This window comes from Odontesthes bonariensis, chromosome 16 (assembly GCF_027942865.1).
Source record: "Odontesthes bonariensis isolate fOdoBon6 chromosome 16, fOdoBon6.hap1, whole genome shotgun sequence".
In the NCBI taxonomy this organism is placed as follows: domain Eukaryota; kingdom Metazoa; phylum Chordata; class Actinopteri; order Atheriniformes; family Atherinopsidae; genus Odontesthes; species Odontesthes bonariensis.
In genome coordinates this window covers 15,924,019-15,941,191 of record NC_134521.1, presented here as the reverse complement: position 1 = coordinate 15,941,191, position 17,173 = coordinate 15,924,019, and the positions used below count along the sequence as shown (strand labels likewise).

Here is a 17,173-nt window from a genome sequence, read left to right as displayed (position 1 = left end):
ACTAAAACTCATACTATGTTGTATGTTGGGACTTAAGGGCTGCTCTCACATTACCTCAGTTCAAGTAGTTGTAGTAGTTCAAGTAAGTTGGTTAGATCTTGTTTTGTTTGGCTAAAAATGGTCAATTCTAGTGGAGAAGAGAAGATATGGAAGAAGAAACAAGAACAGAGAAGACTAACCATACTGAAAATAACTGAATCACACAACTGAAGGTGAGATCTGCTGATTTAGAGGCCATTATTTTGCCGACATCTGATCCCTTACGCAATCCGAATCGCTTCTTTTTTCAAGTAAACAAATTATATTACATTCAGTGATGGGATAATTCTATGGTATCTAGTGTGGTGGATTTTATGAGTCACTATATTGATAAAAAAATAAATAAATAGATGAGTCTTTATAAAACTCATCAAAAAAGTGCTTTTTTCTACTTGCACATAGGTTTAACATTTGGTTATGAGGATTAGAAATCGACAAAGATATTATTTTAGAGTCCGATACTACGGTTTGTGTGTAGAAAAACTATCCTGAAGTTAGAGTTTAGGGTCTGTGCATAAAAAAAGACAATTCAATATGGTGTCCAAACAGATCAAAGCCTTCTCACTTTCTACAATGCACAACTCACATGCAGCAGGCAACTAAATATTGTCCACACAGAGCAATATTGGTCAATATTGCTATGCTGATGATACTCAGCTATACGTATCCATGAGGCCAGATGAAAGCAATGTTTACACTACACGCATGTCTCAAAGTCATAATGACCTGAATGAGTGAATTCTCTGCTTCAATACTAAAATTGTGGTGTCGGGGCACACTTTTCTCCTATTGTTTAAGAAGAAAACTGTGGTGAGTCCAGAACTCATAAATGGTTATGGCGCTACGTTGACGTCTCGCTTCACCCACACAATAATCACTGCAGCAAGTATAATCACAGCTTCACCCCACCTTTCCAAGCATGTAGGAAAAAATACTTGTATTGGTTTGTTCCTTTTGGGCTACTGTAGTAATATTCCAAAGAGGTAAGATAAGGAACACACAGTGTCTTTGGATGTAAATGGCTCGTTATAAAGTTACCGTGTGGAACTTTTGTATGCTTCCTCTGGCAGTAAGAGCAGTAAGACCTGTGCTTATGATGTGACTAATCCAGCCTAAATACCAATTTATATACCACAGCTGTTTTGGGGGGTTATGAGTATTCTGAATATTCAAAGAGATGTAACAGTCCGTATTTGTCCCAAACTACTGGATGATGATATCCGGTTCAGTAACGTTACATTACACTGACCCTCGAGGGCCCACTGTTCACAAACAGTTACGAAAAAAATACCAAGTATGTCCGCAGTTAAACGAATAAATCATTGTGATGATATTGAAATATAGTTATTATGACTATTTTAGTTCTACCTACCTGTCGAAGAGCCGTAAAGCAAGAAGGTGTCCGTCCTTAGTCCCTTCTGTCAGAGCTCCCTAACAAGGAAAACCCTCAACAATGACAAATTGTGTTTGTTAGTTTTTAAAATGAAATCTTTTACATGAATGATCTCCATATCAAAAGTTCTTCACCTCGTCTGTCCTGGCTGACATAAATCGCATCACTTTGCACCAGCACGGGAACGTCCACTGGTGTAAAAATAAAGGATTCTGAAAAATATAGAAAGATTCACCTCCTGCTAAAAGACTTAATCAGCATTATGTGCATTTCCTTTGGAAAAAGGCTGGAATGTTAGCAGATGTTCATCAAAATGTAAAAGGAACAAACTATCTTTAAGGCGAATGAGTCTATATTATGGAAAACAGTTATGAACTGTAGACAATCCTAAAAGTTACAGTGGGATTCCTGTTTAGTGTATATATTAGGTGGAGAGTGGACGAATACTTTTGTAATGTATTCCATAATACCGCACTTGGTCCTGCTTACCATAATCCCTGATTTCGGTGATACTAATGAACCATGCCACCGAGCGGAGGTAGGAAAAATTCTCTTTCTGTGTGCAGAAATTTGACCCATCAAAGTTTCAGTGTGCATGTGTTATACCTAATTTTAGTCAGTATACCATCACTGAAGGACTAGTTTCGTTCAGTTGAGCTTAACTCTCCTGAGATTTGAGAACAGGTGCCAGTTCAAATTCCTACCAGACAACAAGATCTGATGAGCTAACTTCAGTGTAATATTGTGCCACAGTAGATTTCCAGTGACACGTCTACTAAGAGGATTACTGAGAATATAAACTGAAAGTATGTTTTAGCAGTTTGCCACGACTCCAAACAATGCCTCCATCACACTTGTCTTTGTGTGCTATATTTCTCTTTTAAGGAACTCTTGGATTCCCAGACAGTTTGCCCTCTTTAGTGCCGAGTCATTTGTGGCATTCATACACCAACAACATCTCGAAAATGTACTTAAGAATATTAATAAGTCTCCCGCTGTACCACATCAAAAAGTGTGGTGTCAGTGTAAACTATTTGTGTCCCATTGAGAATTTCTGAGTAAAATAACACTAAAAGAGCAACGGTAAGCTCCTAATATCTGCTGAAAATGATTTTACTTTAACATATACTTTTGTTTCAGGTGAATTCTAAATGGAGGACTTTGAGGTGTTATATTGTGCGTCTGGAGGATGAAATGTTCCAGCTCTGTTGGCTGAAAACTGACTGAAAAATGCCAGGTGGAAAAGGGTTTTACATATCAGAACATAGTAAAAAAAATCATCTGGTCTCCACCAGGTCTACAAATGTGCTAAATGCAAACTCAGACAGACAACAGCAGTTTACACATTACACTATGTCACCATTTAACAAGAGCTGAGCCAAATTGTGAAAGCAGTGGGTGAAAAACCAAGTACACACTTACTAATTTAAGGAATTAAGATTGATCATCACTAAGTGTGAGCATCTCTATGGGAGCAGAAGTTTAGTCGGTTTGCTGGTCTGGAGAATTCAGGTGTGTGTTAACACAATGCCAAGGAGGAAAGACATCAAAAATAATCTTAGAGAGGCAAGTGTTGCTGCCCATCAATCTGGGAAGGAATTTCCAAACTATTTGGAGTCCATCGTTCTACAGAGAAAAAGATTATTCACAAGTGGAAAACATTCAAGACAGCTGTCAATCTTCCAAATAAGTTCACACCAAGGTCAAACTGTACAATGCTCAGAGAAACTGCAAAAACCCCAAGAGCTACAACTCAGACTCTACAGGCCTCAGTTAGCAGGTTAAATGTTAAAGTTCACATCAGTACAATTAGAAAAAGACTGACCAAATGGCTTGTTTGGAAGGGTTGCTGGAGAAAGCCTCTTCTCTCTAAAGAGAACATGGCAGCACAGCTTAGGTTTGTAAAGTTAAAGCTGAACAAACCACAAGACATCTGCAACAATGTCCTTTGGACAGACCAGACCAAAGTGGAGATGTTTGCTCATAATCCACAGCAGCATGTTTGGAGAAAAGCAAACACAGCATATCAGCTCAAAGACCTCACACCAACTGTCAAGCACAGTGGTGGAGGGCTGATGATTTGGGCTTGTTCTGCAGTCACAGGACCTGGGCACCTTGCAGTCATTGAGTCCACCTTGAACTCCTCTGTATACCAAAGTATTCTAGAGTCAAATGTGAGGCCGTCTGTCTGACAGCTAAAGCTTGGCTGAAACTGGATCATCAACAGGACAATGATCCCAAACACAGCAGCAAATCTACAACAGAATGTCTGAAGAAGAAAAAAAATCAATGTGTTGCAATGGTCCAGTCAAAGTCCAGACCTCAGCCTGACTGAAATGCTGTGGTGGGACCTTCAGAGAGCTGTGCATAAACCAATGCTGCAAACCCCAATGAGCTGAAGCAATAATGTGAATGACTGATCAAGTCATACAGAAAACTATGACTTAAAGCTAAGGCTGTTGATTCATGGGGTGTACTTAGTTTCTGTTACACACGAACAATGACATGGTTGAATATGTCGTTATCCATCTGTGCTTGCATTGTCCTAATTTCAATACCGGAGAAGGACCAGGTGAACTTTGCCCTGATATGTAAAACCCCAGAATCTAATCAAGGCGAACCTTCTTTTTCACATGACTCCCGTCTGCCAGCCAATGACGTGCAGCCTAGTTGAAATGTTCCTTCGTGGCATTTGGGTAAGCAATGCAAACCAATCTTCACTTTCAGTCCCCCTTATCAAGAAATGCATGTCACCATACCAAAGTCCGTAACAGATCAATTTATTGTTAACAATCACTGTTTTGGTATAGTGTACTTCAGCAAATGGAGTAAAGAAAACACAGATTAAAATAAGGTCTAGCTAACAATTGCAATAAAAAGAAAATAAATAGAAAATAATCTGATTAAGGTCTAATAATTCCATGTTCATATGAATACATAACATCTACAGTATAAGTTAATAAATCGAAGCTACTGTATAAATACATCACCAGCATGCACAATATTGTATTATGGAGAATATTGGAGCAGTTATCATCTTACACTGAAGAGACAGTATAATAGGCAAGTGCATTTTCTTGACCAAGAATAAACTGAAGACAAAGTAAATCCACAAACCTCAAATCTGCTTGTACAGCTTCCACTTTAACAATGCATGTGCTCTGTTAACAAATTATTCGTAGCTTATTGTTTGGGTCTGTGGTTACAGGTGCCTCTGCAGAGAGCCCGCTGATTCGTTGTAAAGATAGCCGTTACCTTGGAGAATGGATTTAATCAATTGAATTTTGCCATCCTAATCAAATTGATCCCCCACAAACGTAAGGAGCCAATAGGGGTCGTTACAGTAATGACAATACTGACAATACGAATTAGGTGTCCAAAAACAGTTAATTTATTCAAGAAAGCACATCGGCACATGAGAGGGACAAGCTGCACTAAGTTTACTTTATGAGTTTGCATTTTAAGTTACAGTATGACTGACTGTGTGACTGAGCCGGACACACACCTGACACAAAGCAAACAAAAACTTCTTTTTTTTCCCCCCGTGTTATCTTCAACCGCGGAGACAACCTGCTTTTCACTCGACGATCATGTGTGCGGTGCAACTAAAGATGCCGGTACGTTTAAAGTTTACGCGATGGAAGTTCTACACCTCTCCGAGCCCGCCTTTCACCTCAGGAACCCGTCTGTTCTCACTCTCGTCCGTCTTTCTCACGAAGCAAAGGCCATGACATTCAAGCTTACGCTAATTTTCTTGCCGCTCAAGCATCGGCACTCAATTTTTGAATGCTGCTCCCCTCGCTGGATACACTAAAGACAGCTCAGCTTCATTTGCGCGATAAGACCAGTCTCTGCCAGTGTGAAGGTAACCGTTACCCCGATATTCCCGCTGCAACGAGCGGCGCGCTTCTTCCTACTAAAGTCGTATTTTGGCAAATGCTGCGGAGGCTGTCAAGGAGGGGGGTTCCAATGTTTTTTTTTGTTGTTGTTTTTTTTTTTTAATCATAGCTTATTTCTCAAACTAAACCTGCCTTCCCTCCTCCTACATTTTTTTTTTTTCACTTTTAATTTGTGGAAAAATAAAGAACAGCAGCCGCATCAGTAGCATCGGCTAAACTGGCCGCCGATGTTCCATCGCCCACTCCCCCGTCCCCGTTTTTTTTTTGTTTTTAATTAAGAACTTTTTAACCTATTGTTATTATTTTGTCGTCATTTGTGAGCGCGCGTGTTGTGTTGTTTTGGCAGAATGAGGTTTCGGGGCTCTTTAGTTGTTGCCCTCTCCTCCCTCGTCGTCCTGCTGGTCGCTCGTCCACAGCGTCAAGTTGTCTCGTAGCAGCTGCATGATGAGAGTGGAGTCTTTGTAGGAGTCCTCGTTGAGGGTGTCCAGCTCGGCGATGGCGTCGTCAAAGGCGGTCTTTGCCAGGTGGCACGCCTGCTCGGGGGCGTTCTGGATCTCGTAGTAGAAGACGGAGTAGTTGAGGGCCAGGCCAAGGCGGATGGGGTGGGTGGGCTGCATGTGCTCCTTGCTGATCTCGTGGGCCTCGCTGTACGACTTCTCGGAGGACTCCACCACCGCGGCTCTCTTCTCCCCCGTGGCCACCTCAGCCAGGTAGCGGTAGTAGTCGCCCTTCATCTTCAGATAGAACACCTTGCTCTCGTGCTGCGTCTCGTTGCAGTTCTTGATCAGGAAGTTATCGAGGAGGTTGAGAACGTCCTGGCAGACGGCCTCCAGCTCCTTCTCGATCTTTTCCCGGTAAGCCCGCACCATCTCGATCTTCTTCTCATTGCCGTCGGCCGACGTCTTCTGCTCAATACTGGAGATGACGCGCCAAGATGAGCGCCTCGCCCCGACCACGTTTTTGTAGGCCACCGAGAGAAGGTTCCTCTCCTCATTGGATAGCGCTTCGTTCAGCTCTGTGACCTAAACAAAAGGGGAGAAGAGAAGAATATGCTTATCGGTTCTATTTGAAAATATGTCTTTGTAATATTCAAAGGCGGACAGTTTTCATCCAGCAAAAGAAAAGAAGGGGTGCATTCATCCATTTGTCAAGGTAAAGCAATCACAGCTTAAATGCAGCCCCGAGACAACCACCAAGACAACAGTCCCTGCATCCAGAGAAGCGAGCTGCACTTCAGGACACTGACGTCATCCTGAGGTGGCTGCTGATTGGCCGTCCGCAGCTCTGAAAGCTGGTTTTGTTTGGACAGGCCTCTGTCTGTCTGAAGGATTTAATCCTTTTTACCCCACTGGGACTGTGCAGCAGGGGCATCTTTACAGATCTTTTCTGAGGATAAAGCCTGTTGTTACTTTCCATTTGAACACAGAACTCAGTTCCATGCACACAGCAGAGCAGGGGGGCCCCCACGCACCATCACGTGGAACAGCTCCATACAATGCGTCAACAATGCTGTACGCTGTCCACCATGAAAATATATAAAAACTGAAAAGATTGTGCTGCAATTATTTACATATAAAGATAAAGACTCAAGGAGTTTTTTTAGGGTTTAAATATCTATGATGCTGGACATTATAGGAACGTATTTTGGGTATTTGATTGTAAACTGAAGTATTGGACACAATGAGAACTCTTGGTCGTGTTCAGGGAAACCCTAAATGTGCGTGTGCAAAGTTTTACAACGAGCCACGTCATAGTGGTGGAAACGCTTCCGATTCAACCAAATGTCTGCAGTATGTTAAAGTTGTTACATTTAAGAGGATTAGTACTTACACATTATTACAATCACATGCTGCTCTGACTAAAATATCAATCAGGGGATCACTGAATTTAGACTGATTCATTCTTTGGGGACCATGAATATCTGCCCAAACGTTTAAGATATTTCATGCAACAGTGAGCGTGTTCGCTTGTCGACCCTGTGTTGGACAGGCGACCTGGTGCACCCCATCTGTCGACTGATGCCAGCTGGGATAGGCTCCAGGTCTCCTGCCACCCTGAAATGGATGAGGCGGGTATGAAAAATAGATGGATGGCTGCCAGAATAATTCACAAAAACTACAAAATCTCCCCTTTGCTATCAAAAATCTTATCGTCGATTCAATTATCGATCAAACTCCAGGGGTTTTATCCTCTGCCCGTTATGAATCTCTATGGAAGATTTTGGGCAAATAAGCACTTTTTTTTATCATTTTCATATTTCAGTCTTAACCAATGTGGTGGACTGACCCACCAACTGAAAATATCGTACCGCCTAAAAGTGCGCATGCAGCATCTGTAACACATGTGGGAACTTTGCTTGAGTGTCTTATTCAGTCAGTGACATGGTGTAAACGCAGTAAGTTTGCCTGATTCGACTCCAAAGGTGTACAGTAGCTGCTAATCCCCGTTTGGAAGTTATAAACCCAGTTGTTCCAGTCTGTATTAATGCAAAATATACCTTATTATGTCTAATTTCATTATGCTTCTGCACTCGTCTATCAGTACAACTCTGAGCTCTGTCATGTATTACGCAGAAGTCAGTTTTGATATATACTTTAACAGGAGAAGGGAGGGATGCAATCTCCAGTTTCCATGGCAACTGCAAAATCTGCTTTGTTTGTGAGAGCCTCTCTATCTCTGTTGGAGATGCAGGCCACAAGCTGCTCAAAGCGAGCACAAGGCTGACGACGTGGAGAGTGAGGATAGGATGAAGAAGAAAGCAGAAAAACCACAACCTCTTCCCCTCGATCGCTGCCCTGCAGTATCATGTAAGGGCCTCAAAGGCGGCGATTAGTCTTTCCGACCAGTTTGCATCACTGGCTGGCCACGGTTAGATCAAATAAATGGTTGTTTGATCACGTGACTCAGTCCCTCAATCAAGTCCGCTTTTCTCATATTTCTATCAGAAGGGCAGAGGCATTAGTTGTCCCCAAAAAATGGCCAACAGACTCTGTTTGGCCAAAATGGTAACATTTATCCCCCCAAAAAGAAATATTTTAGGAAAATGCAATTAAATTTGGGTGCAGAAAGTCGTTCTCCCAAAATAATTGTAATCATTTATTGGAATTGTAAAATTGAAATATTTTCACGATTTATTGCAAAATACCCAAAAGACGAATCGTATTCTTACCAACCAAATTCCAAATTAGCAAATGGTGGCATGCCAACGTTAGACAGTCAGGCTGTTGTTTTGCAAAAAAATCTTTGGCCTGCTCACAGAGATGCTCACATACTTTAGAACTCTTGGTCTTGTAGGTGGATACTCATGTTCACCAGATGATGGACCCCAGTTCTGCGTTTGACACAAGACAGTTCTGCTGTAAGAGCAGGGAGGAAGAAAACTGCTTGAGAACCACAGAAGAAGAGCAGGTATGAGACGGAGCCAGGAGGTTCTTGCATGGAGTGGTTAGGTCTATAATAAAAAAAAAGGAGAGGTTTCCCTTGAAAATAGCACAGGGTCGAGAAGTGACCATTCTTTGTACGTTCATAAAAACCAACAATCCAATCTTCATTCTCCCTGTACGGCATGGCCGATCAAGTCAGATAGCAGCGTTTCACTTTGGAGGCAAACAGTCCTATGTGCCACTATCGATGTATCCTGGGAGAGATTGTCTGAAAATGTGTGTTGTTGCCCCGTGACGAATGACTTTAACTTGCTCTCAGAGAGCATCACAAAGCCTTCCGTTGGACTCTCATGTCACGTGGAGGAAGCAAAAGCTTTTATTTGGGTATCTTACATCCTCTTCTGTTGGGCCACCCTGAGCTTAAACCTAAAATTGTAAAACAATCACTATGCCTCGCCCTCCTTCAGTTAGTCAGCAATGCAGGCTCGGGTTTTATTCTTGTTTATTACAGACTGTTTCTTCACAAGATCTTGTAAAAGATTCTCTGTCATAAATTAAATGACCTCTGTACTGGAGGTATGAAGACAAGCAAACAATAGGAAGGCATCCATTGCGTAACAATCCTGCATAAAAGGATGCAGGATTGCATCATGGGCCCTCCTCCCAAGCCAAGTTATCTCAGTCTATTAAATTACAATCAGAGTACACGACCTACAGGAGTTGTAACCAGCAAGAGGAGGTCAGGGCTGGAGCAGCAGAGGTCAGAAAAACAGGGCCTAAACAACTCCTCTGTACAAACATGGCTGCCTTTGTTTCTGAACTGCTGCAGGGCGGGCAGAAAGCCCCGGCGGAAGCTGCGGAGCGGGGATGACAATGGAGCTCTGTATACCCATAAAGCTCATCAATCGCGCCTGTGCTCTGTTGTGACTCATCCGTTCACAAGGCAGTCAAACTTCCAAACGACTGCGTGTTAATACAAACACAGGCCAGCCAGGACGATCAATAAGTCGCTCTATAACAACTTACACATACATAGCTATGTGTGGCTGTTCGAATACAGCGTTAATACGTTACAGTCCACATTATGAAGCGTGCCACAGTCCCACGGCTTTTCTCTGCATTCCACACTTTCCCTCTGTCTTTTCTTGCTCATTTGCTCACGCATCCCCTTCTCTCCTAACCTGATGTGACTAACCCCCCCCCCGCCAACCCTCTTTCAGGCAGAAGAGCACAAAGGCGCCCTGGATGACCTGACGTCAGTAGTGGCGTGAGCGGGGTTAGCTGAATGTGCCACAAAGAGCCCCAGTGGTGAGAGGAAAGAGAGGAAAGAGAAGCAAGGCAGCGTATGTGCTCCTCGTTGAAGATGCTGACAAGCAGGCTTCAAGCAGCCCTTGTTGCTACGTTTCCAAACATGACCGTAGTTTTTGCTGTGATTCCAACTAATGTCAGCTACTACAACCTCACATGAACCGGATTTTCTTTCAAATTCCTCACTTTCGCATCAGTTGTGAGTCATAGGAGACTCGTGATGTGTTGATGAATAGCATCACTGGTAATAATGATGCTGACTTGTGTAATTGCATTACTAGTAATCTGTCACAGACTGCCGGGAACAGAAGCTGACGCTGCACACTTCAAGGTCTGCAATAAACTCGTTAGCTTATTCAAGGGAATAAAATCCCCACCAAATAACCTCCTGCAAGGTGCCAAAGTAATACAGCAACAGCTTTTCTTCTACAGGCACAAAACACGGCGACAAACCCCTGGCCAAAAATCCCCTCGTGTGCCTCTGAGTTCTCACCGATCGTTGGAGTTTCACCAACAAAGCATTACCATGCTGTGGCAAACCTGTCACTGTCGCTCTGAGCGGCATTGAAAGGTGATTGCGGCCCCATATAGAAGGATTTTAATATTAATATACCATCTGTGAAGGGTGGATATGACCAGAAACTGCTGCCACATCTTGCCCTCTCGTTTTCTTATTAATGAATCTATGAATAGAAGCTCATCTGAGTGCTGAATTGGGAGATTGTCATCTTTGAAGTAAGAGAGCCTGCGAACCGCTAACTGCTTTCTAGTGTCAGACTGTGTTCAAACGCCACTCGGTCCACTGAGGGTAAAACATCCAAGAGCAGTAACGACCATAAAAGTGATGGGTTTTTTGGGCTTTTTAAGGGGCAGAGGGTTTAAAGTGAAAAACAAGAGGATGTGCTGTTGCTGAAAGAAGTAACGAGATGATGAGCGGTAGTAAGATTGGTGAGAGAAGTTAACAGACTAAAGAGTGTATAAAAAACACTGTTTTCTATGTTTGAAAAAAGTCAGGATTTTACTGTGTAGCATTAAAATATATCTAGAGCTTAAGCTTCTACTGATATTATCACTCACACATATCATATCGGAGTAATTATCCAAAATATAGATATTGTTCAATATGCAACAAAATCAAAGCTTTATTTTTAATTCAACTGAACTTATTTTGGATAAGATGCTCGAGGTCCAACAGAGTGACTCCTTTTCCATTGGTTACATTAGACAACGCAACTCTGAAGTCTTAACATGATGAATTTTGGGTAATTTGGGGTCAAAGTTTGCTAACTCGGCCCCAAGATTTTAGCAACTCTCTATTATGAAAAATGCAACGGATAAAAACCCAATCCAGCCAATAGCTCCATGCTGTTTATTTAGCACAGGGATTCATTTAGTATCGTTAAAGTCCTCTTTCTCCATCTGCTTCTTCTTCATCAGATTCGACTGTTTCGACCAACTTTTTAGCCAAAGACGACTAAAACTAACCAGGTAACATTTGTAGAAGGCACCAGTGATGGAGGGTGTTACCAACAAGATGACATCAGAGTGACATACCGTCACCTTTTCTGCGCTCTCTGCACTGAAAGCAGATGAAGCTGGGAAGTTTAACATTTTGGCTCTCTAATATAACCCAAACACACTGTAAGTGTTTATTGGGATTTGGGACATCAGATTAATACAAAAAAAAACATCCGTCAGGCTCAGGCATCCCACTCTTATTTACAAAAAACTGGTTGCAATTCTGGTAACAAGCCTTTCAAAGTGTTACCTCTATCAAAGCACTATCACAGTTAGAATGTATAGTTTCTCTGTCTTTGTCACTGTGTTCCTGCTGCTGGAGACGGCCTGCTCTGGTAAGAACTTTGTGATACCTTTACACTTCCCTAGGACATTCAAAATGTTTGATCGTTTGGTGAATAACACTAAATGCGCTACACTGCTCTAACTGAACAGTTTACAGAGTAACTCCACAGGGTAACTGAGCTGGATTTGGTCACAGTCCGTGCTCCAAAAACCTCCATGTAGGTAAGTGGAATGGCACCTAACTCGTACAAATGCAGCATTGTTTGGCATGAGAATGTACATTTTCTAAAATGCAGGCATCAGTCTGCCCGTTTACACTTATCTAAAGCTGCCCTTTCTTCACTACTCTACAGCTGAGGGTTTGGGTGGAGACGCCTCTTCGTACTGCCAGCGTTAATGTCCCCGCACTTGGTGGCAGCGAGTTGAAAGTTGACATTCAGATAATAAGCTGCTGGTGAGCTGCTGCAAATGTACGCAGGGCTGTTAGATGCTGTGAGATGAACCGGGTGGTGGTGCGTGTGGGTGGGGACGGTTGGCGTTTTTCGTAGAACTTTTGTGACTCACAACTGAGTCAAACTCATTTCAAGCCCTCCTGAAACTTTCTCAGATGACATTGGACTGAGGCTTATGTTCTCCCAAAGAAATAAAGACATCGGAGTCTGATGCGTCTTTGCTGTCATAGCCCCGGAATTATGGACTCAAATGCTGCTGGAGGTAGAGCCGGATTCAACCTTTTCTGTTGTTAAGCCTTGCCTTAAAACACTTTTTCACTCCTTGGCTTTTTATTCAGTCTGAGAGTTCAAGTTTCTCTTTTTTTTTGTATTAATGCTATAGTCTTTCATCTAAATATCTGTGCTGCCTTGTTTTCTTTTGGTTACATGTGCAGCACTTTGGTCGAGAGTAGGTGTTTTAAATGTGCTTTGTCCATAAACTTGAACTTGAAGCTCAGATAAGCGTAAGGGTTACAATAAGAAACCTAAATCTACTGTTGCTACCGTACCATGGGAAAATATAAAGTGATATATTAGATACATGAAAGTTTTAAACAACATTATTAACAACACGAACAATGCCTGAACTATCAAACCAAGATTAGTACTTCCCCCTGATGTCATCGAAAAAAACACCGGCTCCGGCGGTTCTCTGCGCACATGCCGGTAACGTGGGCTGTGTGTGCAAACGCAGGCTGGAAAGTGGTTCCAGTCAGGGCACCGGTGGAATTAAACCAGCAGGGTCCACAACACAAACATTCATTGGTTATCATCAGTTTGTGGTGGTGTACACTTTTTGCAGTTACAATAGAGAGACATTCGTAGTCTAACAACAACCGGTAATAGTTTCATATCTCATACTATAATTCTGCAATCATTCCACAGTGATTACTGCTGACCACTCAGGCCCACATATTTAGCATTCATAATATTTTTATAGAGTATAAAGGACCTGTTATGAAACTGTTATCTATGATTAGCTTATACGTGTGTAAGAAACTGTTTATGTGAATAAGTAAACATCTATTCTTACTGCTTTGCAGCCTAATTTAGTTGGATAGTTAACTGTTGTATTATGCAGGCATTGCTGCCTTTATGTGCATCATAATATCTTTATTGAAGAGCAGAAATTCGTACAGCCATAACATATCAAATGTTCCATATATAGCGGCGGCAGTAGCGGCGCAATAAATCTGCTAATGCATTCAGCAAACTTCCATGTAGGAATAATGCATTCGGCTCATTAAGTACGATGGAAGCCTTGGCTATCTGTGCCATGAACTCCCTTAGACCAAGATGTTAACTCCCCAACGGGGTGTGTGTGTGTGTGTGTGTGTGTGCGTGTGTGTGTGTGTGTGTGTGTGTGTGTGTGAGAGAGCACAAGAGTGTGTGAACGATAAATCAGACTAATGGAGTCAAATCAGCAGATCGTACAGTAGTGTCTACGGCAGCTTGGTTAAATGAGAGTGTGTGAATGTGCAAGAGCTCTTTAGATCCTAACAGTAGAAAATCCTAACCCTAGTTCTTTGTATAGATGTTTGCTTGAAAACTGAAATCTATACAAAAGGTAAAAGTGTCCCTTTATGAGTCAGGGTCAAACCTGATTTGGATGCAGCAAAACCCACCATGCTCTGGTTTGCTGCATTTGCTTTTGCTGCTCTACAACTTTGAAAGAATAAACAGGCTCCAGAGATCAGTATGCTTCAAAACGAACTGCGTCTTTTTCACAAAAGCTCCCCCAAAGTAAAAAAAAAAAAAAGATTACCACTAAAACATACATGAAACACACATCACGCAAAAAAAACCCAGCAACATTCCTCTGGAAGTATGAAAGCATTTTTCACATCGAGCTGCTCAGTCAGGCCTTTAAGAAGCAGTCATTACAACATCTAAGGGCTGCCGCTCTGCACCCACGTGGATAACGTTATGTAATACCTTCATTAGATATGCACACTGTAGTACTGATCTTCCAATATGAATATTCACCATTCGCTGTCAAAATGTACCCGGCGATGATGAACTTTAATGTTTGTACAGCGCTGGAGCAGACGTTCTGTCATATCTGCAATATTTTTTATAACAGCAGCACCGTGATTATCATGAGCCACAAACTAGTGGAGCCCATCTCGTGTTGATGAGTGGTCCTTTTAACATTTCGACCATCAACAGAGTCGAACAGTTGTGTGGCAGCTGCCTGATCATTCTGCTGCTATGTATTTTGAGAGTGGGGTGTTTGAAATGCTAAATGATGGAGAAGAGTCAAAACATACCAAAATGAAACATGGGTAGTTTTCTTGTGAATTCATTCTGCTTACTAGACCTGAATGCTGCTGTCATATCTGTGATGCCTTTCCGCTCTTTAAAGCGGATTTGGACAAAACGGAGGCATCAGATTATGAATTTCTCTCGGGATATGCTTGTTGGACAAGTAAACCTGCCTCACACACTTGCTTTTCGACCTCTAGCTCTCCTCCTCCTCCCTGTCATTGAAAAGATTGTCCCCAACTGACGAGAGTAACTTCTATCTATTCCAGTAAAGCTGACTCTTTTCTTCTTTATGCTGATCCCATCAAAACTGACAGTGGCCGGGCCTGATTCCTCAGTGTTAAGCTGGTAGGGCGGGTGCAGTGCTGCGGGCTGCCATCGTGGTCCATCGGATCCGTTGCCACCGGGGCGATTGCCATGTCTGCAGTGGCAAGGGATTCCCCTAAAATGATGGGCGAGGCAGCAGACACACCCCGCTGCCCGGCTCTGCAGAGCGGCCGGCTGGGTGAGGGGCAGCTCTGTCTCTCTGACTCGGCACAAATGGGAAGGGGTGGAGCCGGGCCCCTGCTGGCCATTGCCACTACAGGCAGGTCCTGGAGAGCAGTGTGCAACGTGGTCTTTAAACACGCTGACAGCTTACTTGTTGACTCTTGGAGCTGAGGCTGATACATACTGTGTGGCTTTCTCTACTACCAATAAAAGCAAACAGATTTGACTCTGCTATGTCTTTTAATCTGGAAAATTTGCACAAATGTAGAATAAAACTTAGCCAACACTACTTGTCATATCAAAGTAAAATAAAACGGATAGCTTCCATCAGCTTGACATTCTTACTTATAATAAAAACGTCACTACTTGTGAGAAGAGCCAGTATAGCAGAAGATACAGTCTTTTTAATAAGGGAGCATGCACACAGATTTGAATTACTTTAACTGGGAATCTATCCAGTCCCAAATCGCCCCACTGTCCACACACTCATGACAAAGTGAGATGGAGCCTTTGTGAAGCTGTGATAAAGCCCTGCATGTGAAATGGTGCACTACGGGTGGGCCTGTGCTGCAGCTTGGCAGATGCTGCGGCACGCCTCTGTGTGGGAACCTGCTGTAAGAGGTCGAGGACGCAGGGATGCGGTTGCTACACGGCATCGATTAACACAAGCGCTTCGTCATGCTCTGATTTAAAAAAAAAAAAAAGAAGTACAAGAAGAAGGGGGCCATTTGCTGCAATATGACATCTACGGCGATTCTTCTGGAAAGCTGTCCGTCCACAAACACACCCACGTCTGAGATGTTTGTGTTTTGTGCGCTCCTTCTGCGCAAATCGATTGCGATCAACCTTCAGCCAACATTGCCCCTCTCTTAATGCGCCAAATGTGCGGCAGCGAGAGGCAGCAACGCCTGGATGCTTCCCCCAGCATCCAGCCCCCACCAACCCCCCTCCAAAAAAAAATATATATATATATTTTTTTAAATTACCATTTTGACGCTAAATGGATGGCTCATTATGTCGGGTAAAACCGGAACACGGTCCGTGAGCGCAGCCTACGATGTCACCCGCATCACCATGGTACCACCTAGCTCGCCCTCTGCTCCAACAGTATGCGCATCTTTCGGCGGGGTCCCTGTGATACTCCTTCACCGTTAGGAAAAATCTGGCCAAGACGGACAAAGACTGCCACCTCCAATCGTTATTATGTGCTTATTCTTTCCCCTCGGTTCTGTTCAATTAAAGCAGCCTGGCCGTGTGTGAAGGAGTCCGGCGAAAGGCACCGCCCCAAGATCAAACAGTCCGCATTCAGACAACCGAAGCACACCGCCGATTAAAACCCCCCAGATTTACTGCAAATCAGAGATTTCCACAGAACCCCATTCAGATTTCACTGAAACCTCTTTTTCCCCCTTTTTTCTTTCGCATGGAAACTAGTGAAATGTGAGCATAGGCTGTGAGGGCCTTACAGCCCTGTTCAGATGATGTTGCCCAAATCTTATCATCGCAGTCCCTCACCACACTCACGGCTATGCCTTTCCCATGAAGGTGGTCTTTAATCATAAGTTTCATACACCAGTTTTGAATGGCTTATCCGCTTAAGTCAAAATGTGCCCTCACCCAGGGGCACCGTCCCTTGTCTGCTTATTGCTGCCCCGACGCTTGGCGAGCGAGTTTTTACGCATTCCTTACAGAGACACGCGCGGGTTGACGTGTTAATTGTCACAGAAAATGAGTAAGAAAAGAGAAAGGTCATTACAGATGAAGGCTACTTACCGATTTCATGGCAGCTGCCATATCATCATACCTCTCCGCCTGCTCGGCCAGCCTGGCTTTCTGCACCAGTTGCTCGCGGTCTACCATTTTAGTGGTGGTTTGTTTTCTTGCCTCGCGTGTTTCAGAGCTAAAAGTCGTAGTATGAATGTTTTAATGTGGAGTAACGGTGCCGGGTCCTGTCGCCGCAGCTGCTGCCTGCTGTCTGTGTGCCTGCCGACGGGATACCCCTCCCCCTCCAAGCGCTCTCCCTGGGTTGTGTCACCACCCTAAAAAGGCGTGTCCTCTCAGAGTGATGTAACGACACAGGCAGCCGGAGAAACTGACAGCACA

General features: G+C 43.3%; 1 protein-coding gene across 1 annotated transcript; it reads right to left on the bottom strand.

Annotated features, from left to right (window-relative positions):
- Nucleotides 1-4,195: 4,195 nt before the first annotated feature.
- ywhag1 (3-monooxygenase/tryptophan 5-monooxygenase activation protein, gamma polypeptide 1) lies at nt 4,196-17,089 on the bottom strand. The gene is made up of 2 exons (XM_075486410.1): nt 16,844-17,089; nt 4,196-6,353 (listed from the first exon to the last, which is right to left on the bottom strand). Exons 1-2 carry the CDS (start codon nt 16,928-16,930, stop codon nt 5,697-5,699), a joined length of 744 nt encoding a protein of 247 aa, XP_075342525.1. The 5' UTR covers nt 16,931-17,089; the 3' UTR covers nt 4,196-5,696.
- Nucleotides 17,090-17,173: the final 84 nt, after the last annotated feature.

What these genes read in the sequence shown, in the direction of transcription:
- ywhag1 (XM_075486410.1), bottom strand. Translation starts at nt 16,930, where the DNA reads ATGGTAGACCGCGAGCAACTGGTGCAGAAAGCCAGGCTGGCCGAGCAG. An exon ending in TGGCAGCTGCCATGAAATCG is followed by an intron (nt 6,354 to 16,843) that starts GTAAGTAGCCTT and finishes CCTTTTGTTTAG; the next exon opens with GTCACAGAGCTGAACGAAGC.